Source organism: Ornithodoros turicata, chromosome 1 (genome assembly GCF_037126465.1).
Source record: "Ornithodoros turicata isolate Travis chromosome 1, ASM3712646v1, whole genome shotgun sequence".
In the NCBI taxonomy this organism is placed as follows: domain Eukaryota; kingdom Metazoa; phylum Arthropoda; class Arachnida; order Ixodida; family Argasidae; genus Ornithodoros; species Ornithodoros turicata.
Genome location: NC_088201.1, coordinates 131,483,060 through 131,498,849, shown reverse-complemented (window position 1 = coordinate 131,498,849; position 15,790 = coordinate 131,483,060). Strand labels below are relative to the sequence as shown.

The 15,790-nt window shown below is 44.6% G+C and overlaps 1 protein-coding gene and 1 non-coding gene across 2 annotated transcripts in view; one reads left to right on the top strand and one right to left on the bottom strand.

Moving 5' to 3' along the window:
• LOC135385423 (membrane metallo-endopeptidase-like 1) overlaps window positions 1–15,790 on the bottom strand; it is a 214,863-nt gene that overhangs the window by 103,067 nt on the left and 96,006 nt on the right. Inside the window, exons 5-6 of the mRNA XM_064614730.1 lie at window positions 13,192–13,353; window positions 11,029–11,175 (exon numbers count right to left, since the gene is read on the bottom strand). Coding sequence (XP_064470800.1) covers window positions 11,029–11,175; window positions 13,192–13,353 — 309 coding nt within the window. The remainder of the gene's footprint in view (window positions 1–11,028; window positions 11,176–13,191; window positions 13,354–15,790) is intronic.
• On the top strand, window positions 9,889–9,961 carry Trnaa-ggc (transfer RNA alanine (anticodon GGC)). The gene has a single exon. It is a non-coding gene; the product is annotated as a tRNA-Ala (tRNA).

The following is a 15,790-nucleotide window of genomic DNA, read 5'->3' as shown; positions in this document are numbered from 1 at the left end:
AGCATACACTATCACAAAATCCGGTCCTGTGGATATCCGTCGGAAACATTTTTCGGGGGTCTGCCATCACCACACGTTTCATTTTGTTTCTTGCTCCTCTTTGTCTGTTTCTCGTAGTTCCCATGATTGGGAATGACAGCAGTGTTTCAAAAACCAAAAGGAGATTTAGGATGACTAGAATTAGGAAAATCTCTCCAGGAGCACCAAGGTGGACCGGGTTAAGAAAACTGCTCTTAACCTGAGCAGATAGCAGGCTGCCTTTTGCCCCTTCCACCGCGAAAGGTTATTACACGAATTTAGAGAGAGACCAGATTAAGAAAAGTCTTCCCAGGACTATTTGCAACGGCAAAAGAGATAACATACATTGCTTGTACGTTGCAGTGGGGGTGATGTAGGAGGAAGGTGTGGCCCCCATCCTCATCTGGAGTGGCGGCTCGGTGCACCCAGGGGAGGGAGAAAAGGGGGTGGGAGGGTGAAAGAGGGAGGGGAGCGATCATGATGGCACAGGAGAAAGAGGGGTGTGCTATCCCCCTTGTTCTGGGGTTTCGGTAGTCCAAGAGAACAACCCGCGACAGAAAACATGTCATCATCCCTCAATAGCCTTCACTGGAATATTCCCTGTACCACGACAACCACCAGGATTATTGCGAAGTTGCCGCGTCTGTGTGTGTGTTTGGAGCTTCAGCACCACTCGAGAGTACTGTTGGCCTATGAATCAACATGAAGGGTGAGTTGTCCAAGTTTAATTCGGTTACGCAAACAAACAACCTTGAAGTGAGGAATGCCTGGGAGTAAACATAAAGTCCGTGAAAGTCAATTGAAAATAAAGTCACGCAGTGGACACAGTCGTATTCCTTTAAGGTACGTCTTGAATACAGATAATGAGGACGTATCATAAACAGAAAATATGTACGTCCTGCAAACATGAACGGAAGACGTGTACAAGAGGTCTTCCTTTAGGATGCGTCTTCAACAGTGTTGGCGAAGACGTATTATAAAAGCATTCCCTTTCAGTCGTGGAGTAGTTTCGCTCCACCCTGGTGAGGATATGGCAAATGCCACTTGCTGTTCCATCGGGGCCGACGGCAATCGTTGCGCGAAGACCGTTCCAATGCAGACTCCGCTAGCGTCGGTATGAAGTTCAGTTGGGACGGCAGGGTCGAAGTAGCACAGTACCGGCGCGGAAGTGAGGAGTGACTTGAGGTGACAAGAAGTGGCATCACATGTTTCGGCCCAGTGAAATGGCGTATCCTACGATAGGATCGATGTTAGTGATTCGGCAATAGTCGCGAAACCACGTATAAAGCGCCGGAAGTAGGAACAAAGGCTTGATGAAGTTGCGCAACTCGGTCAAGTTCGAAGATGCTGGAAAGTCGCGCACGGCTCGAAGTTTCTTGGGGTCAGGTGATACGCCATCCGCGGAGACAACGGAGCCAAGCACTGTGATCTGGCGGTAGCCGAAGTGGCATTTTTTTTTCTGGTTTAGTTGGAGGCCCGCCGCAACGCAACAGTCGAAGGCTGTGCGTAGGCGTTGCAGGTGCTCAGAAAATGTTTCAGAATACATGACGACATCCTCTAGGTAGCATAAGCAGGTCTGGCAACGCGGAGTACAGTGTCCATCATGCGTTCAAAGGTTACAGCGGCGTTAGAGAGCCCAGATGGCATCACCGTGAATTCATACAGGCCATCAGGGGTTGTAGAGGCAGTTTTTTCTACGTCGATCCGCTTCCGCCATGGGGATCTGCCAATATCCTGACCTCAAGTCGAGGGACGAAAAGAAATTGCCGTTCCGCAGAGCGTCTACACACTAAGAATATTTACGCCCATTTAGGTGTTGAAGGGGTGTATTTTGCAATTTACATCCTACAGCCAAAAGCAGAACACCTATCCAGGTGCAAAGATGGTGTACAGTACAGTTTACACCCCGCAGTCAAAATAGCAACACCAATATTGGTGTAAAAATGGTGCACCGGCTGAGACAAAAGTTTGGGAAACGCACGAGCGGCATCAACCCTCTGCGGAGCGACATCCTGCGAAACAGGGACGTCCACTTGACCAGAGGGGGGCCAGTGGCTGTTATCACTTCCGATAAGGCTGCCTTCCATGCACATTCGAGGCCTACGTCAGCCATCCATCCCTGAGTGAATGTGCCCATTTCCAGTTTCCATTTCCATTTGACACTGCTCGCACGTTTTTGACCGAACCTGTATACCACTACTCATTCATTTATGAAATTTGTTTGCCCTGGGTCCTTACAGAGCGTAATTAGGGTAATGACAGCGAACTTCTGGCTTAAAGTGAAAATAAATACACCAGGACTGGTGTAAGTTCTCAAACACCAACTTTACGCAACAAGGGGTGTAAGAAATATTTCAATTTACACCCTTCTAAAGGGTGTAGATTCTTACACCCTATTGACTTTACACCGAATTTGGTGTGAGTTATCAAACTCCAACTTTACACTCAAAAAGGTGTCATATGTTTTAGTGTGTAGGGCGTCGTCGATGCGTGGCGTAGGGTAAACGTCTTCGCGGGTGGTCTTTTCAACCGGCGATAGTCGACACAGAAGCGGATGCTGACGTCGCTTTCAGTTACGACTACGACAGGGGAGCCCCAATGACTGCATGATGGCCGGATGATGTCACTGGATAACAATTCAGACACTTCTTTGTCGTTGGCGACACGCTCTGAGGCTGACACTCAATAGGGACGCTGGCGCAGGGGTGGAGAAGCGCCGGTGTCGATGCGGTGACATACGCCCTCGGCCACACTTATATATATATATGTATATATATTTGTAATACAAAATACTTGTATTACAAATATATATATATATAAAAAAAACCTTTGCTCGTTATTTTCCCCACGTAACCGCTAACCTCCTTATCTTTCGCTATGCTTGCCAATTCTTGCCTGTTGTCCCGTTTCGTCCACGTGTTCGTGAACCTTCCATTTTTCTGTAACCGGTCTGTAGCCTAGATCACAACGTTCACATAATCTCCTCCACACTCTAACAAAGCAGCCATTCACTCCGGTCGTAGAAGCCCGTACGGAACCTTTCTTCCCTCCGGGCTGTTGACCCACAATTCGCATGAACCTTTAAACACGTCACACCTAACCCTTTAAATACCATGCCAATGATGAGGACGGTGCCCAGAAGAAGAACAGTCTCTGTTCGAAATATCGGCGGCTTCTGTCTTGAGGCAACTCCCTTCCTACATCTCTACCGGTTCGCTGGATTTCTACCCATCTACGCATCTTCAGTGACTTCCAAGGGTGCGGATGTACCATAGGAATCGGTTTATGGGGAGAAGAACATCAGTCACTGTTATTATACAGGCATAGCTCTCTGTCCAGTATGATCACCGCAGAGCACATTTGCAGGAACTCACAGGCACAAAACTTTCATAATAAATATGTAATAGCCTCAAACAGCTATTATATATAATAACTAGGACATGGAACTCTAATAGCAGATGGTCTGGCAGTGCAACACAGGTAATCTTGCCATCACTATATATTTCCCAAACTGCTGAAAATAAATCGATAGAATTACTGCAATGAACTGCTCAATTTTTCACCTCAGATATATTTTAACACTCTGTCTTTCATGTTTCAAAATATACATGCATCGAACCTGCAGAAGCTTGTGTGTGTAAGTAGAGTTACATATCTCATGTGCAACAGGCAGGTCTACGTTGTATTGAGATATGTCAAGTCCTTACGTGTGCTCACCACCTGTAGATTCCTTTAAAGGGAACAAAAAAAAAACTTTTTGTCAGTAACAACTTCACGCTATACACCACATTTCTAAAATAAATTGGTCCCGTACCTGACGGACAACTGTCATTACCATTGCAGATGTCTTCCTCTCCCGTTCCTTCCACTTCCATGAAGTCATCACCCTAACATTGTTTAAAAAAAAGCCATATAAATTTATGATGATCTCATTTCATAGAAAATTAAATGAGGCTTCCAGGCACGAAATGCATCAGCCTGGTGGGGTGCCTAGCACCAATACAGTGTGCGATAACTGAGATATTACCACTACGAGCATACAGCAGATCACAACCACATAAATAAATTACACAATTGCACCGAGCTACGCACATTTTCACACACGCACACACACACACACACACACACACACACACACACACACACACACACACACAAATACATAACAGAGTGGCCTGTCCGTAATAAGACTTCAACAAGTTTGTGTAACTCTGTTCTGAAACTGGACACAGGAAGGCATTTCCAATCAGCTGAAGAAATTTGTTCGGAAAAGGAACGGTTTCTGCTGATTTCCGTAGTTGGTTCGTAGCAGTGGAACCTTGTAAGGTGGTACAGTGATGGATTTCATACCGTAGTGGCAAGTGTTTGAGATGGCGCTAAAAGATCCTGAATTTGCAAGGCAATTTTGTATAAATGTCTGATTTGCAAGTGAACACTTTGTCTACTGTATTTTGCATGTCTTGGAGGAGCTGAGGGGCTGGATGGATGGATGGATTGTAGTGGCACCCCTGGTGGGCCTCTTTGCAACGAGGGTCCAGCACATTGCACATGTAGACATGGTTGTCGTACACCAGGCTTTCTTTCTTTTTTTGTGCACTGCAATTTTATCGTAGTTGCCCTCTGTGGTGTTTCCCCAGATTAGACAACAATAGTACAGCTTGGGGTAAACTAAGGATTTAAACAGCGTTGGTTTAGAATCCAGAGCCCTTCTTTACTATGTGCAGTATGCTGCATATTATAAGGAAAACAAATAGAAGAAAACTTGTACCTGATCCCTGCCTTGTATTTCCAACATTTGGTTCCACATCTTGTCCAAGGAAGTCATGAACTACATTGGTGCACACTGCTGTGACAATTAAAATGTTACACCTAGATGCGGAATACACAGCTTCATTTTTCGTACTGTAGATGTTGCTTACTTGCAATGGCATGGATGCATTCTGAACAGCACTCGTAATTGTAGAGTATCTCTTTTGATTTAGTGCGTAAACTTCAATTTTCTTTAATCCTTATTTTTCTTTGCTGCGTAACTGGTCTCCTAACATCTGCATGCCACAACGTAATTCTCACAAGGAGAGTAATCACTGTATAAATTATACAGAAGACACTAACCTCGTCACGTCCAGATGCAATAGTCTTGGAAGATAGATTCAAGGAAAGCACTGCGGACTGCTGTAGGCGGAGGTTCTTTGTACTCAGACTGACGGGTCCGTCTCATAGTCTGCATTCTTCAAATACGATTGGCAAAACCCGCTGCCAACCATACCTGCCGCTGCGGTTGAGCGCGCAGTATCGTAAGGAACTGAATGCCCGCCGAGAAATCCCGCTTTGACGACACAACCGAGGCATGTCAAATGAATATGTGTACCTCGATATATTGGTCGTTGTTCCAAAAGATATAAATAAATAAAACTTGGAAATACACACACTACGCTAACGCTGTGAAACAGCGCGCTGGATCCCGAAAGTCGTCGTAGCTCGTAGCCTCGTAGTTAGTTCTTCTTTCGACGGGAGTCGCTAATTGGATTATCGCAGTTATAAAACAGGTCGCAGATTTCGAAGTATATACATACTTTTTATTTCCAGACATTGTGACAACAGTATATCGGTGTAAAAATGTTGGTTCTTGCTGAAAGTTGCTGTTGTAGTGCTCGATCACGTGACGGCATTCTGCGCATTGCATGGGCGATTGACGTCATCCCAGTGGGGTGACCAGATGAGTTTTCTATATATGCGTACGTTTTCTTGGTTTGACGCTAGCTGTGCCAGCGTCGGCGTGAACCGCGATGTTCAAAATTCGAGTTTACGAAAACTACGAGGTGTTGAAACATGCATTTTCGTATGTGAAGTTGCGTTTGTGTATTCTATCGGTAGCCACTGCGGAAAAGCCTCTCCAGCTTATGGTCAGAGACCCTTTAAGAGTTGCTTTTCCGAGAGTGTAGGTTACGTTTCGTCCGGACCCTGCACTCGATGCGTAAGCCCGTGCGTAGCATCAGCTTTACGGAAGGGAGGGCGGCCGAAGAGCTCACGGATGTCGGTGGAAAAAGCTCGTTGAATTTTTATGTTCGTATATCGCGTTCGTTCAACAACTTTCGGTCCCACATCTATGTTGTATGTTCAGAGCGGTTAGGAATTTATTCGACAGATTCCCGTGCCTACCCCCGGTTCCGCCACCTTTATCGTCTTTTTCGGTTCGAACCCAATGGCATATCTGCACCGTCCTTCACTACGGCTTTTGAATTGTCTTTGCCCTCACTGTCTCATATTGTGCAATGTTTGACAGAGCATTCCATCCTTGCAGCCTTTCGTGGTACAAGTTTCTGCATTGTGTTGACCCTGATGTTTTTCAGGTGGAGGACCAATTAGTACATTTCATCATTTTGAATGTTTCGTTAAGACTTTCCTTCCACTGTCGTCCGAGATGAATCATGAAGGCCATCATTGCAAGCCAGTGCCGCAGAAGGAAAAGAGAACGATGAGTATAACATGTAATAAACTAACATTAGTTTTTTTCATGCTCAGGTGCTCTTTATGCTCGTGTTTCTATTTCAACATTTTTGTATGCGTCCCCAAATTTGCTTGGTTACAATCTCAAAGTCCGGAACGTATGTCATGGATTCACCCTCAGAATGGCATTCGCCAGCCTCATAATCGTTCCTTGTTGAAAACGTGTGTGTATCTGCATGCAGAACAGTTGAAGGAGTACATTTAATAAACAAGAAAATTCCGGAGCTTCATGGAAATTAATGGGGAATATTGAACCATTTCGTAGAGACTCGCGCGTCTCTTTACTTGAGGTCCGCCTCCCTCATAATCGTTTCTTGTTGAACACATGCGTGTATCTGGCGACAGGGCAAGGTCGTCCCCTTTTTCAAAGGCGGCGATACGTCATCTCCCCTCAATTATCGTCCCATTTCCTTAACTAGTATTCCGTGCAAAATTATCGAACACGTAATTTACTCAGCTATCTCGCCTCACCTCGAAGGCAACAATTTCTTTTTTGCTCAACAACATGGTTTTCGTAAGGGCTTTTCATGCGAAACCCAGCTCTCCCTATTCACCTTTGATATCCTCTCCAATATAGATCGTGGAGTCCAAACAGATGCAGTCTTTCTTGATTTTAAAAAGGCATTTGATTCTGTGTCACATTCAGGTCTTTTACACAAACTTTCGCTCCTTAACCTACATTCCGACGTCTTTAACTGGATCGTGAGTTACCTTTGTAACAGAGCTCAAACAACCATTGTAAACAACTCCTCTTCGGCCTTCCTCCCTGTTTCTTCGGGTGTACCCCAAGGTTCTGTTCTTGGTCCTCTTCTATTTCTTATATTTATAAATGACCTCCCGCACTCCATCTCATCCTGCATCAGGCTCTTCGCCGATGACTGCGTATTATACCGTGCTATTAAATCCCGTTCAGATCAAATAACCCTTCAGCAAGACCTTGCGTCAATTTCCAACTGGTGTTCCTTTTGGCGTCTTCCCTTAAATGCTTCCAAGTGCTGCCATGTTCCATTTTCTCGCTCTAGGTCCCCCCTCACCTATGAATACCACATTGACGAATGGGTTGTCAACACTTTTGATAACTACAGGTATTTAGGGCTTCATTTCTCATCAAATCTTTCCTGGTCAGGTCACGTTCATACCATTGTAAAGGATGCAAATCGTATACTTGGCTTCATACGTCGTAACCTTAGGCCTGCTCCCCCGGACGTCAAACGTCTAGCTTACCTAACCCTAATTAGGCCCAAACTAGAGTATGCCTGCAGCATATGGGGTCCCTACCACTCAACTCTTACGGATCTTCTCGAGTCTATTCAAAATCGTGCAACCCGTTTTATATTGTCTAACTATTCATATCCGTCTAGTATTACCTTCTTAAAATCATCCATCGATCTACCCCCCCTTGCACTCCGTAGAAGATACTTTTGTTTGTGTCTCTTTCACAAGTTTTACTTCAATCGAGCCATCCGACCCTCTTTCATTGCACCAGCACACTACGTCTCCGCCCGGACTGATCACACATGCAAAGTTGAGCATATCCATTGTCGTTCATCCCAGTTTCTCCATTCCTTCTTTCCACATGCTATTGACATTTGGAATGACCTTCCCCAATCCATCGCCACCATCTCTGATGTTTCTGCATTTTGTAGACAGTTGTGTTCCTTTTTTGAATTAAATTATAAAGTGTGTCTCATTTACTTGTATTATTTTGTTTGTGTGTTACTGAACATATGTAACCGCGCGTGCTTGTTTATATTAATATATTCATTATGTGATGTATAGTTCTTATTGTATTATTCGTTCACACACCCCTCATCTAACGCCCCTCGCGGGCATTTGAGGTATTTGCATAAACAAATAAATAAATAAATCTGCATGCAGAACAGCTGAATGAGTACATTTGTTCACAAGAATTCTGCATCTCCATCCTGCGACCTGATCCTGCATCCTTTTCCTTATGTCCTGTGAAGACCGCCGCTACCAAAAGACAGCACGAACGGATACTACGAACTCCGTCCGACATTCCTAGGAACGGCCATGTGACTTTCACATGGTTCACTTACGTGTCTCACTTTCATGTGCTACAAATGCACATGAATTTCCTGCAAGTCCACCTCGATCTGCAGCAGGCGAACGGACAATGTACATCGTCACGGCTAAGTCCATAACGTGCACACCCCCTAAGTCGTGACGTCGTGACTTTGCTCGCCTAAGCGTGGACATGACTTGTGCACATGTCTTCGACAACATCATTAACTGCTCTTCGGAGCCTGTTTGCTCGTAGCCTTCGTCGCTGCCTTGGAGTTCCAAGAATGGCTGAAACACGGCAGGTTCTCGCAGAAGCGGGAGAACCCCCGATTTAGGTTGTCCATGAAAAGGAAACAGCTCGGCACTTTCTTTGTTTGCGTGCGCACCATCGCGGTCACCCGCTCCTCAGAAAAATTCGATACCGCCCTGAAAGTGAAAGTTATCGAGTAGCGCAGAAGACACGCCCGAGCGTCCCTGGCTACGGACGTAACACTACCGGAAGCCCCTTGGTCTCTACAGGTCCCTCCCATCTTTGTGAGACTTCTAGATCATCGAGAACGAAGAGACCAAGTTCCGCCACCCCCTCTCCCATCCAAGTACTTCGAGCACATTTCTATGCTCTGCTAGAAGAGAAAATTTCCACATCTGTAGCACTTAACACGGATAGTGCTTCCCAGCATGGCGAGTCGGTATCGCCCTTTGGAATACCATCTGAAGGCGTGCAAAGACGATGCCTTTCGTATCCAACCTCATCAACTGGTGCAGAATTCGATGCCATTCTATTCTTTCTGAAGCACATAGTTCATTTTAGCCCGCGAGAATGGACTGTGTTTAGCGACTCAAAACTTAGCTGCACTGCCAGCTCTTGCGAACACACGCATACGAGGCTTGTCGGCACCCTTAGTGACAAATGTGTTAATGGCCTACCAGCATGTGTACGAACGAGGCCACAATCTGGTTCTCCAGTGGTTCCCATTGTGGTGGTGTGGAGAGAGAACAGGGTGACAGCACCGCAGCAGCAGCTCTCTCATCATATGAGACGAACGAGTATTGTACAAGAGATAAACTGATGTTCTGAGGCTGGAACAACATAGAAGGGACAGACACAAACAAGCCTCAAATTGCCTAAGAAATCAGAAGTCTGTCCCTTCTATGTTGTTCCAGCCTCAGAACATCAGTTTATCTCTTGTTCAACAGGTGCCGCTTGCGTCGATTTCCGTCGTATGAATGTCTGTATGAGTGAGCAAAAATGTAAGAGTGAAAGGAGGGCGAGTGAGAGTGAGTGGCTGGTTTGTCGTCCCTTCAGATGACGCACCCCGAAAGTCGCTGGAGAGGCGTGTTAGCTTAGCTCAATTGGTAGAGCCCTGGACCGGCAATCCAGAAGATGTGGGTTCGATCCCTACAGCTAGCTAACCTTTTCAGTGACTTTCATCTTTCATTGAGTATTGTACTGCTGCGAGGAGACCGTCGTTCCATCCTTTCGACGTCTAGTAAACCCCTGCCTTCGCGCCAATTCACAACTGACATTGTGCCCATATCTATATTGCAAGAGTTGTTCCAGCGTTCGCCTTGCGGATGCCACGAAACATTTCCCGTCGAGACGCTGCATTAATTTATCGAATGTGACTGGATGTGGTTTTTACAGCTCAGTGGCGTTACCGCTTGCGACAACTTGAATCTCATAGATGCCGTCATTGCGGTGATCTGGAAGATCTCGAGCACATCCCTCTCCATTATCCGCACTTCACTTCCACACTTTCAGTATCTCTGGACCGCCTCCTCCCTTTGTCAAAATTGCTTGATCTATAGCCAAATCCAGCCCACCAACGCTCTGCCCTGAAAGCACTTTTCAAATTTTTGGACACCGTAGGACTTCGGTCCTCACTGTAATGACACCCATTATTCCATTTCATCACATTATCGCCCCTGGCGGTGAAACTCCCCGCCCACCATCATACAAATAAAGTTGTTGTTCTTTCTTCCAGTTGGTTTATACAGCCAGACAGAAATCCTCGCGAATACATGCAACATCTGAATGCCAAGTCACCTAAAATCAATGTCTTAACCTCACAAAAATGGGAGACAATCCTTCTCGATAGTCATCCTCTTTGTTTTTAAAAATCGAAATGAGCACGTACACTGAAATATTCGCATATGGAAATCAGCTGAAATCATGCCGAATGAGCCGAAAATTACCCGAAAGCAAGACAAACTGACACCAAACCGTACATCCACTCTTCGAGAGGCGGACATGTAAAAAAAAAAGAAAAGAAAAAAGAAGCAGAAAATAACAACAACAACAACAACCGGAATCTCATATCTGTGCACACGGCAGTGAACAACATACAAAGCTGGAGCAGTCTAATTTGAACTTGCGCATAAAGAAACAAAAAACACATATGGAAGTACAAAATAGAACTGCCAGATGAGATAGAGGAATACAGAAATGGGAATAACATAACGGAATCACTTGCTTACCTTGTGAACCTTGGCACTGAAGTGAGTAACTCCAATCCTGGTCTTGGATTTCAGAATGGCAATTAGGTCATTATGTGACACAGCATCATCTTTGCTTGATTCCAGGAGTTCGTTGTCTCTTTTTTGCCTTTCCGCTGTTCCGAATAACTGTACGAAGCGAAGAAGCAAATCTTAATGCATAGCTGAGTTTAATCAACATCGACATAGCTCTTGTGTTCTGTGAATTTAAACATACTACTCGCGTGATAACTATGCATCGGTTCATGTAAATTAAGTTCTGAGTCATGGAAGTGGATCTTCACACCCTCCACTGCGCCCAGCTTTGAAGCATGCGTATATCCTTTGGCACACTCATTCGAACAGAAATGTCACCACCGTTTAACCGTGTAACTTTTTCCAACAGTGTACTTATCTTGTGACAATGTATATCCTTTTGTGTTTGCTATTCGCCTGAACCTGCTCCTCCCATGTAGCGCCCTTCCCTGGGTCTTTTTGGAGTAAATAAATTGATTGACTGAACTGGCTCAAAGCAACAAAGTCAGGTTAATCTTGAAGCTCAATGGTAGTCAGTTCCACCTTTTGCTCCTTAGATTTGTTTACACTCATAGTAAGCGGTGGGCCTTATTACATTCAAATATTTACATTTAATAGCTAACACGCATATCAATACCGAGCGTTCATGATATTGCACCTTCGTTGGTCCCTCGCTACGCTGTGCACGCTCCCTTATGTGCTGCCGAACTCCAGTCCACTTGGGAGATAAACGCACTGTTGATCATGTCAGGGTAAGTTGTCCCGTTTCTGGAGGGGTAAGTTGTCACCTGTCTTCACTGATAGGGCGACTGATACAGCAAAGTCGTAACCACGAAAAAAACTGGTACAGTGGGTCTTCTTCAAACACCCTAGGAATCGTGTATCATTTCGTTCCGTCCTTTAAGATTATGCAGGCCTTCAGCTGGCCCATGAAAGCTGTACTGCTAGGACAGACCTGTGCATTGTACAACATGTAAACCTCGAGATAATAAGTTATTTCCTTCTTGTTTTGTTTGTTTCTGACATGCACTGCCAGTAGGCGTTAAATTTGGTACATGTCCAGAATAACCTTTACAACAGAATGCTCATGTAGGCGACTTGCCCCAGCCTCTGCGACAGTGTGCACAACTGTATATTTTGTATCCAAGATATCCCATTCAACCTTATAAGGGGTTTTAGCAGCTTGACGTACGTGCTATCGTCACGGAGAATAGGAAGTAAAAAAATACGATAACTCTCCCGAGTGTCCCTCAATTCTGTTTCTGTGGGATTCATTCATGTAGGCGCTCATTATGGGTGTAGCGGAATTACTCGGGTGACGAATTGAATTTCTCCCCCGCCCTTTGTTTTGCTTTCAAACTCAAACTCTGCTTCTGCAAATATTCACTTGATATGTCTAAGAATGCACGACATAATATGTCATAAGCGTTCACACGAAGTCAAAAGCAATCTAATTGGTTTTGATCTGGGATGTTTACATGCTCGCTATGTCTTTATTCTCCCCAGGCGGTGCAAAGCATTGCAGTTTATGCTAACATTTGGATGAACATGCAATGCTCGGGGATAACGCGTTTTGTCTGATGATTACAGAGGGAGGTGACTAGGTTGATCACTTGACAGACGCGCAGAGGATACATATGACGACACCAAGCTTTCATGTTGTTGAGAATTACTCAGGAGAGCACAGTCAAACCCTGCTCTTCCTGCAACTTATACCTTACTCTAAAATTGCGTTAAAATCTTGGATTTCTTCTGGATCCTACGAATGAGCCTTTCTTTGTGTGTAAGATTATCTATCCGTCGACAACCCATTAATGAAGAAGAATGATAAGACAAACAAAAACAGGAACAGAGAATGTGCGCATAATCGCTGATTAATTGGGACTAGGAGCAGTATTCGAGGATAATTCATGCGACGGGGGTGGTGAACAGCGAATTTTTGTATGGGAAGGTGTTCATGATAACGGTTCCGAAAATGTGAAAAGCCAATCGCTCTGTTTGTTTGAAGACAGTGACAAGACATTGCTAAACTTGGATCTGATAACTCCCTTTATGGTATCGCCTTCGTAGCGTTCTTCCGATGTACTAAATCTCACTACTATTTGCCGAGGTGCCGGCTGTGACTCTTACCATTGATAGCCCAGTTTCGAAGCCAATGATCTCTTCAGCTGCTGCCTCAGCTTCCTCTTCTGAAATTGTCTTGTTTAAGGTCTGTATCGCGCCTTTGACATCGACCTTGGTTGAAGGAAAGGCAGCTTGGATCTCTTCTGTTTCCCGTGGGGACAGAAACAACTGTGCGTAGAGAGAAGCCCAAAAAGAGCCTCCAATATATTCTCTAACACAGACAGAATATAACGATATATTCTGTCTGCATTATTTCTATAATGGTGAACGCTGATGCAAAAGCGAAGTTCCAACACACGTTTCTCCAATATGCATTTTTCATTATCGTTTACAGATTCTTTCTAAAAAGTTATGAGGGCACCATATATGTTGTTTTTGCAGTTGAGCTACACGGCAAAGCGGACATTCTGTTGCAGACAGCATGTATCTGCACGAGGACTAATTATAAAAAAAATCATTAATTAACTCAATAATTGTGGGATTTCTGGCAGAAGGGACATAGCGGAATGAAAGAGTTTCCTAGTTGAAAGTCATTCCACGTTTAAAAAATCTTGAAACACCCACGTGCGTTAAGATATCCATCGCCGATTTTGCTATGCAAATGAGCCGAAATCGAAACCGCTCCGCTCGGGAGCCCAAACAGCACAGAGATCATCCCATGTCAGAGAGTCACTTGCTTTGGAGCGATGGAAATGAATGGAGTTGGGTTCTCATTTGCTTGCCGGATCAACAGCTTTGGCCGGCAACACTCTGCCGTGGAAGGTGATGCGTTTTTGAGGTGTGCGCTTTTTGCTTCGGCTCCTTTGCACAGCGAAATTTGGCGATGGATGTCTCACGGCACGCGCTCGTTTCGATACTTCTCAGAGAAAGGACATATTTCAACAAGGATTGTCTCCCATTGCGCTATCCCGCTTTTGCCAAAAATAGCCTTAATTCAAGATTTCATTAATGAATTTGGAATGTATGATTAAATTATTATTATATTTACATTCATTTTAAGTTATGCCGTAGTTACACACCCTTTTTCACATAATTGAAATGGATGTTCAGCTGGAAGAATTGATATTAAATCAAAGGAGAACGACATGACACATTTAGCTACGTCGCAAGTAACATTTAACCATAAGTTTAACTGGGGAATTGCACTGCTACTCTACACGTGACTGCTCACGGAGTGAGCTTCATACTTCAATGAATATTTCTAGATAAAGAATACACACATAAAAACGCGTTGTGTAGAGAAATGCATGCGACACTGGATAAGCGATCGAAGCAGTGTATATATGTAAATTTTCTGCATTGAACAATGACGTATTAAACACTGAGTGCATTCCTCACTGAATGTGGTTGTCAGCCACCGTTAAATCCCTGGAAACAGCACAAAAGAATGATTCAAAAGTAAACTAACATGAATAAACCTGTTCTACAGGTTCAATCTGTTTCAGGCATCAATGAAAGAATCCCTTTCTTTCAGCAAATTTCCGAGACTGGTGCATCCATACCAACACTTCTGTTCGCACATTTGCCCTTATGAGTGTTTTACTGTGCACTAGCTTTCCCAATCACGACTGAATCAACCGCAGTCGAATGGCTCAACTATGGTCGAGAAAACTGAGGAACGAAACAGTTACACGGATGGTATCGACTATCGAGCTCAGTTGAGAGCAGCGCTGGCAGCGGCGCGAGATGAGCAAACAGAGAAACTCGTAAACATATAACAGGTCAGACGCTGCCAACCAGACATATAACAGCCAGATGCAAGGCTGTGGCGCAGCGGCGTAGACGCGACGTCCCGATCTTCCTACTCGTGCGATCTTTGCGGGTACGCGTCGTCAGCGTCCTCCTGAGTGAACTGTTTGCGCTATAGGAGAGGGTGGTTTTGTGCGCCGTTGGGGTCGTCACCCTTCTGTCCGCGCTGTCGGCGGTTTCGTCACCATCACTGGTGACCCGCTATAAGTGTATTCATATTTCGTACATATTTTTCCCAATCCATGATCAACTATCACACATTGCCTCTCATTTGTTAATAGCCGCATTTTGCATCGTCCTGTATCGTTGATCTTGTGTGTGTGTTGTGCTTGTTGTATAGTACCCGTGTAAAATTCCATCAGTAAATCTCTCCCCCCACAAACATATAACAATTTCTAATATTACGTCGTCAAAACAAGATAATGTTTTGGACACTTCCCAAATATGTATAATGCCAGTGTATTAGAAGGATATCGTAGGTAACTCGATATTTTTACAACTGCTTCCCATTTTCAAATTCACATTTTAGCCGGATCGCGAAATATGTTCGCAACACTAATTCGCACGAACTCTTCTGTTTTTTTCTCCGCCGCCGTGCTTTTTTTTTCTTATCCGCGTTATTCTGTCTTTTATTTTGTTGTAAATATCATTGTCCTCGTTGAGCTTTACATATCTCTTGTAAATATTTATTGTGCTGCCGTGTCAGTACTGTTTGTGTAGATGTGTTGGACAAGCGATGTCTTTGAGCAAACCGAAGAACGATGTGGTGCGGGAGAGGGGCAGGAATGGCTTTCTGTACCTCTCCTACTTCCAGACTCGGCAGAGGAAAACGCAGTGTGAGCGGGATGTTGTCTGC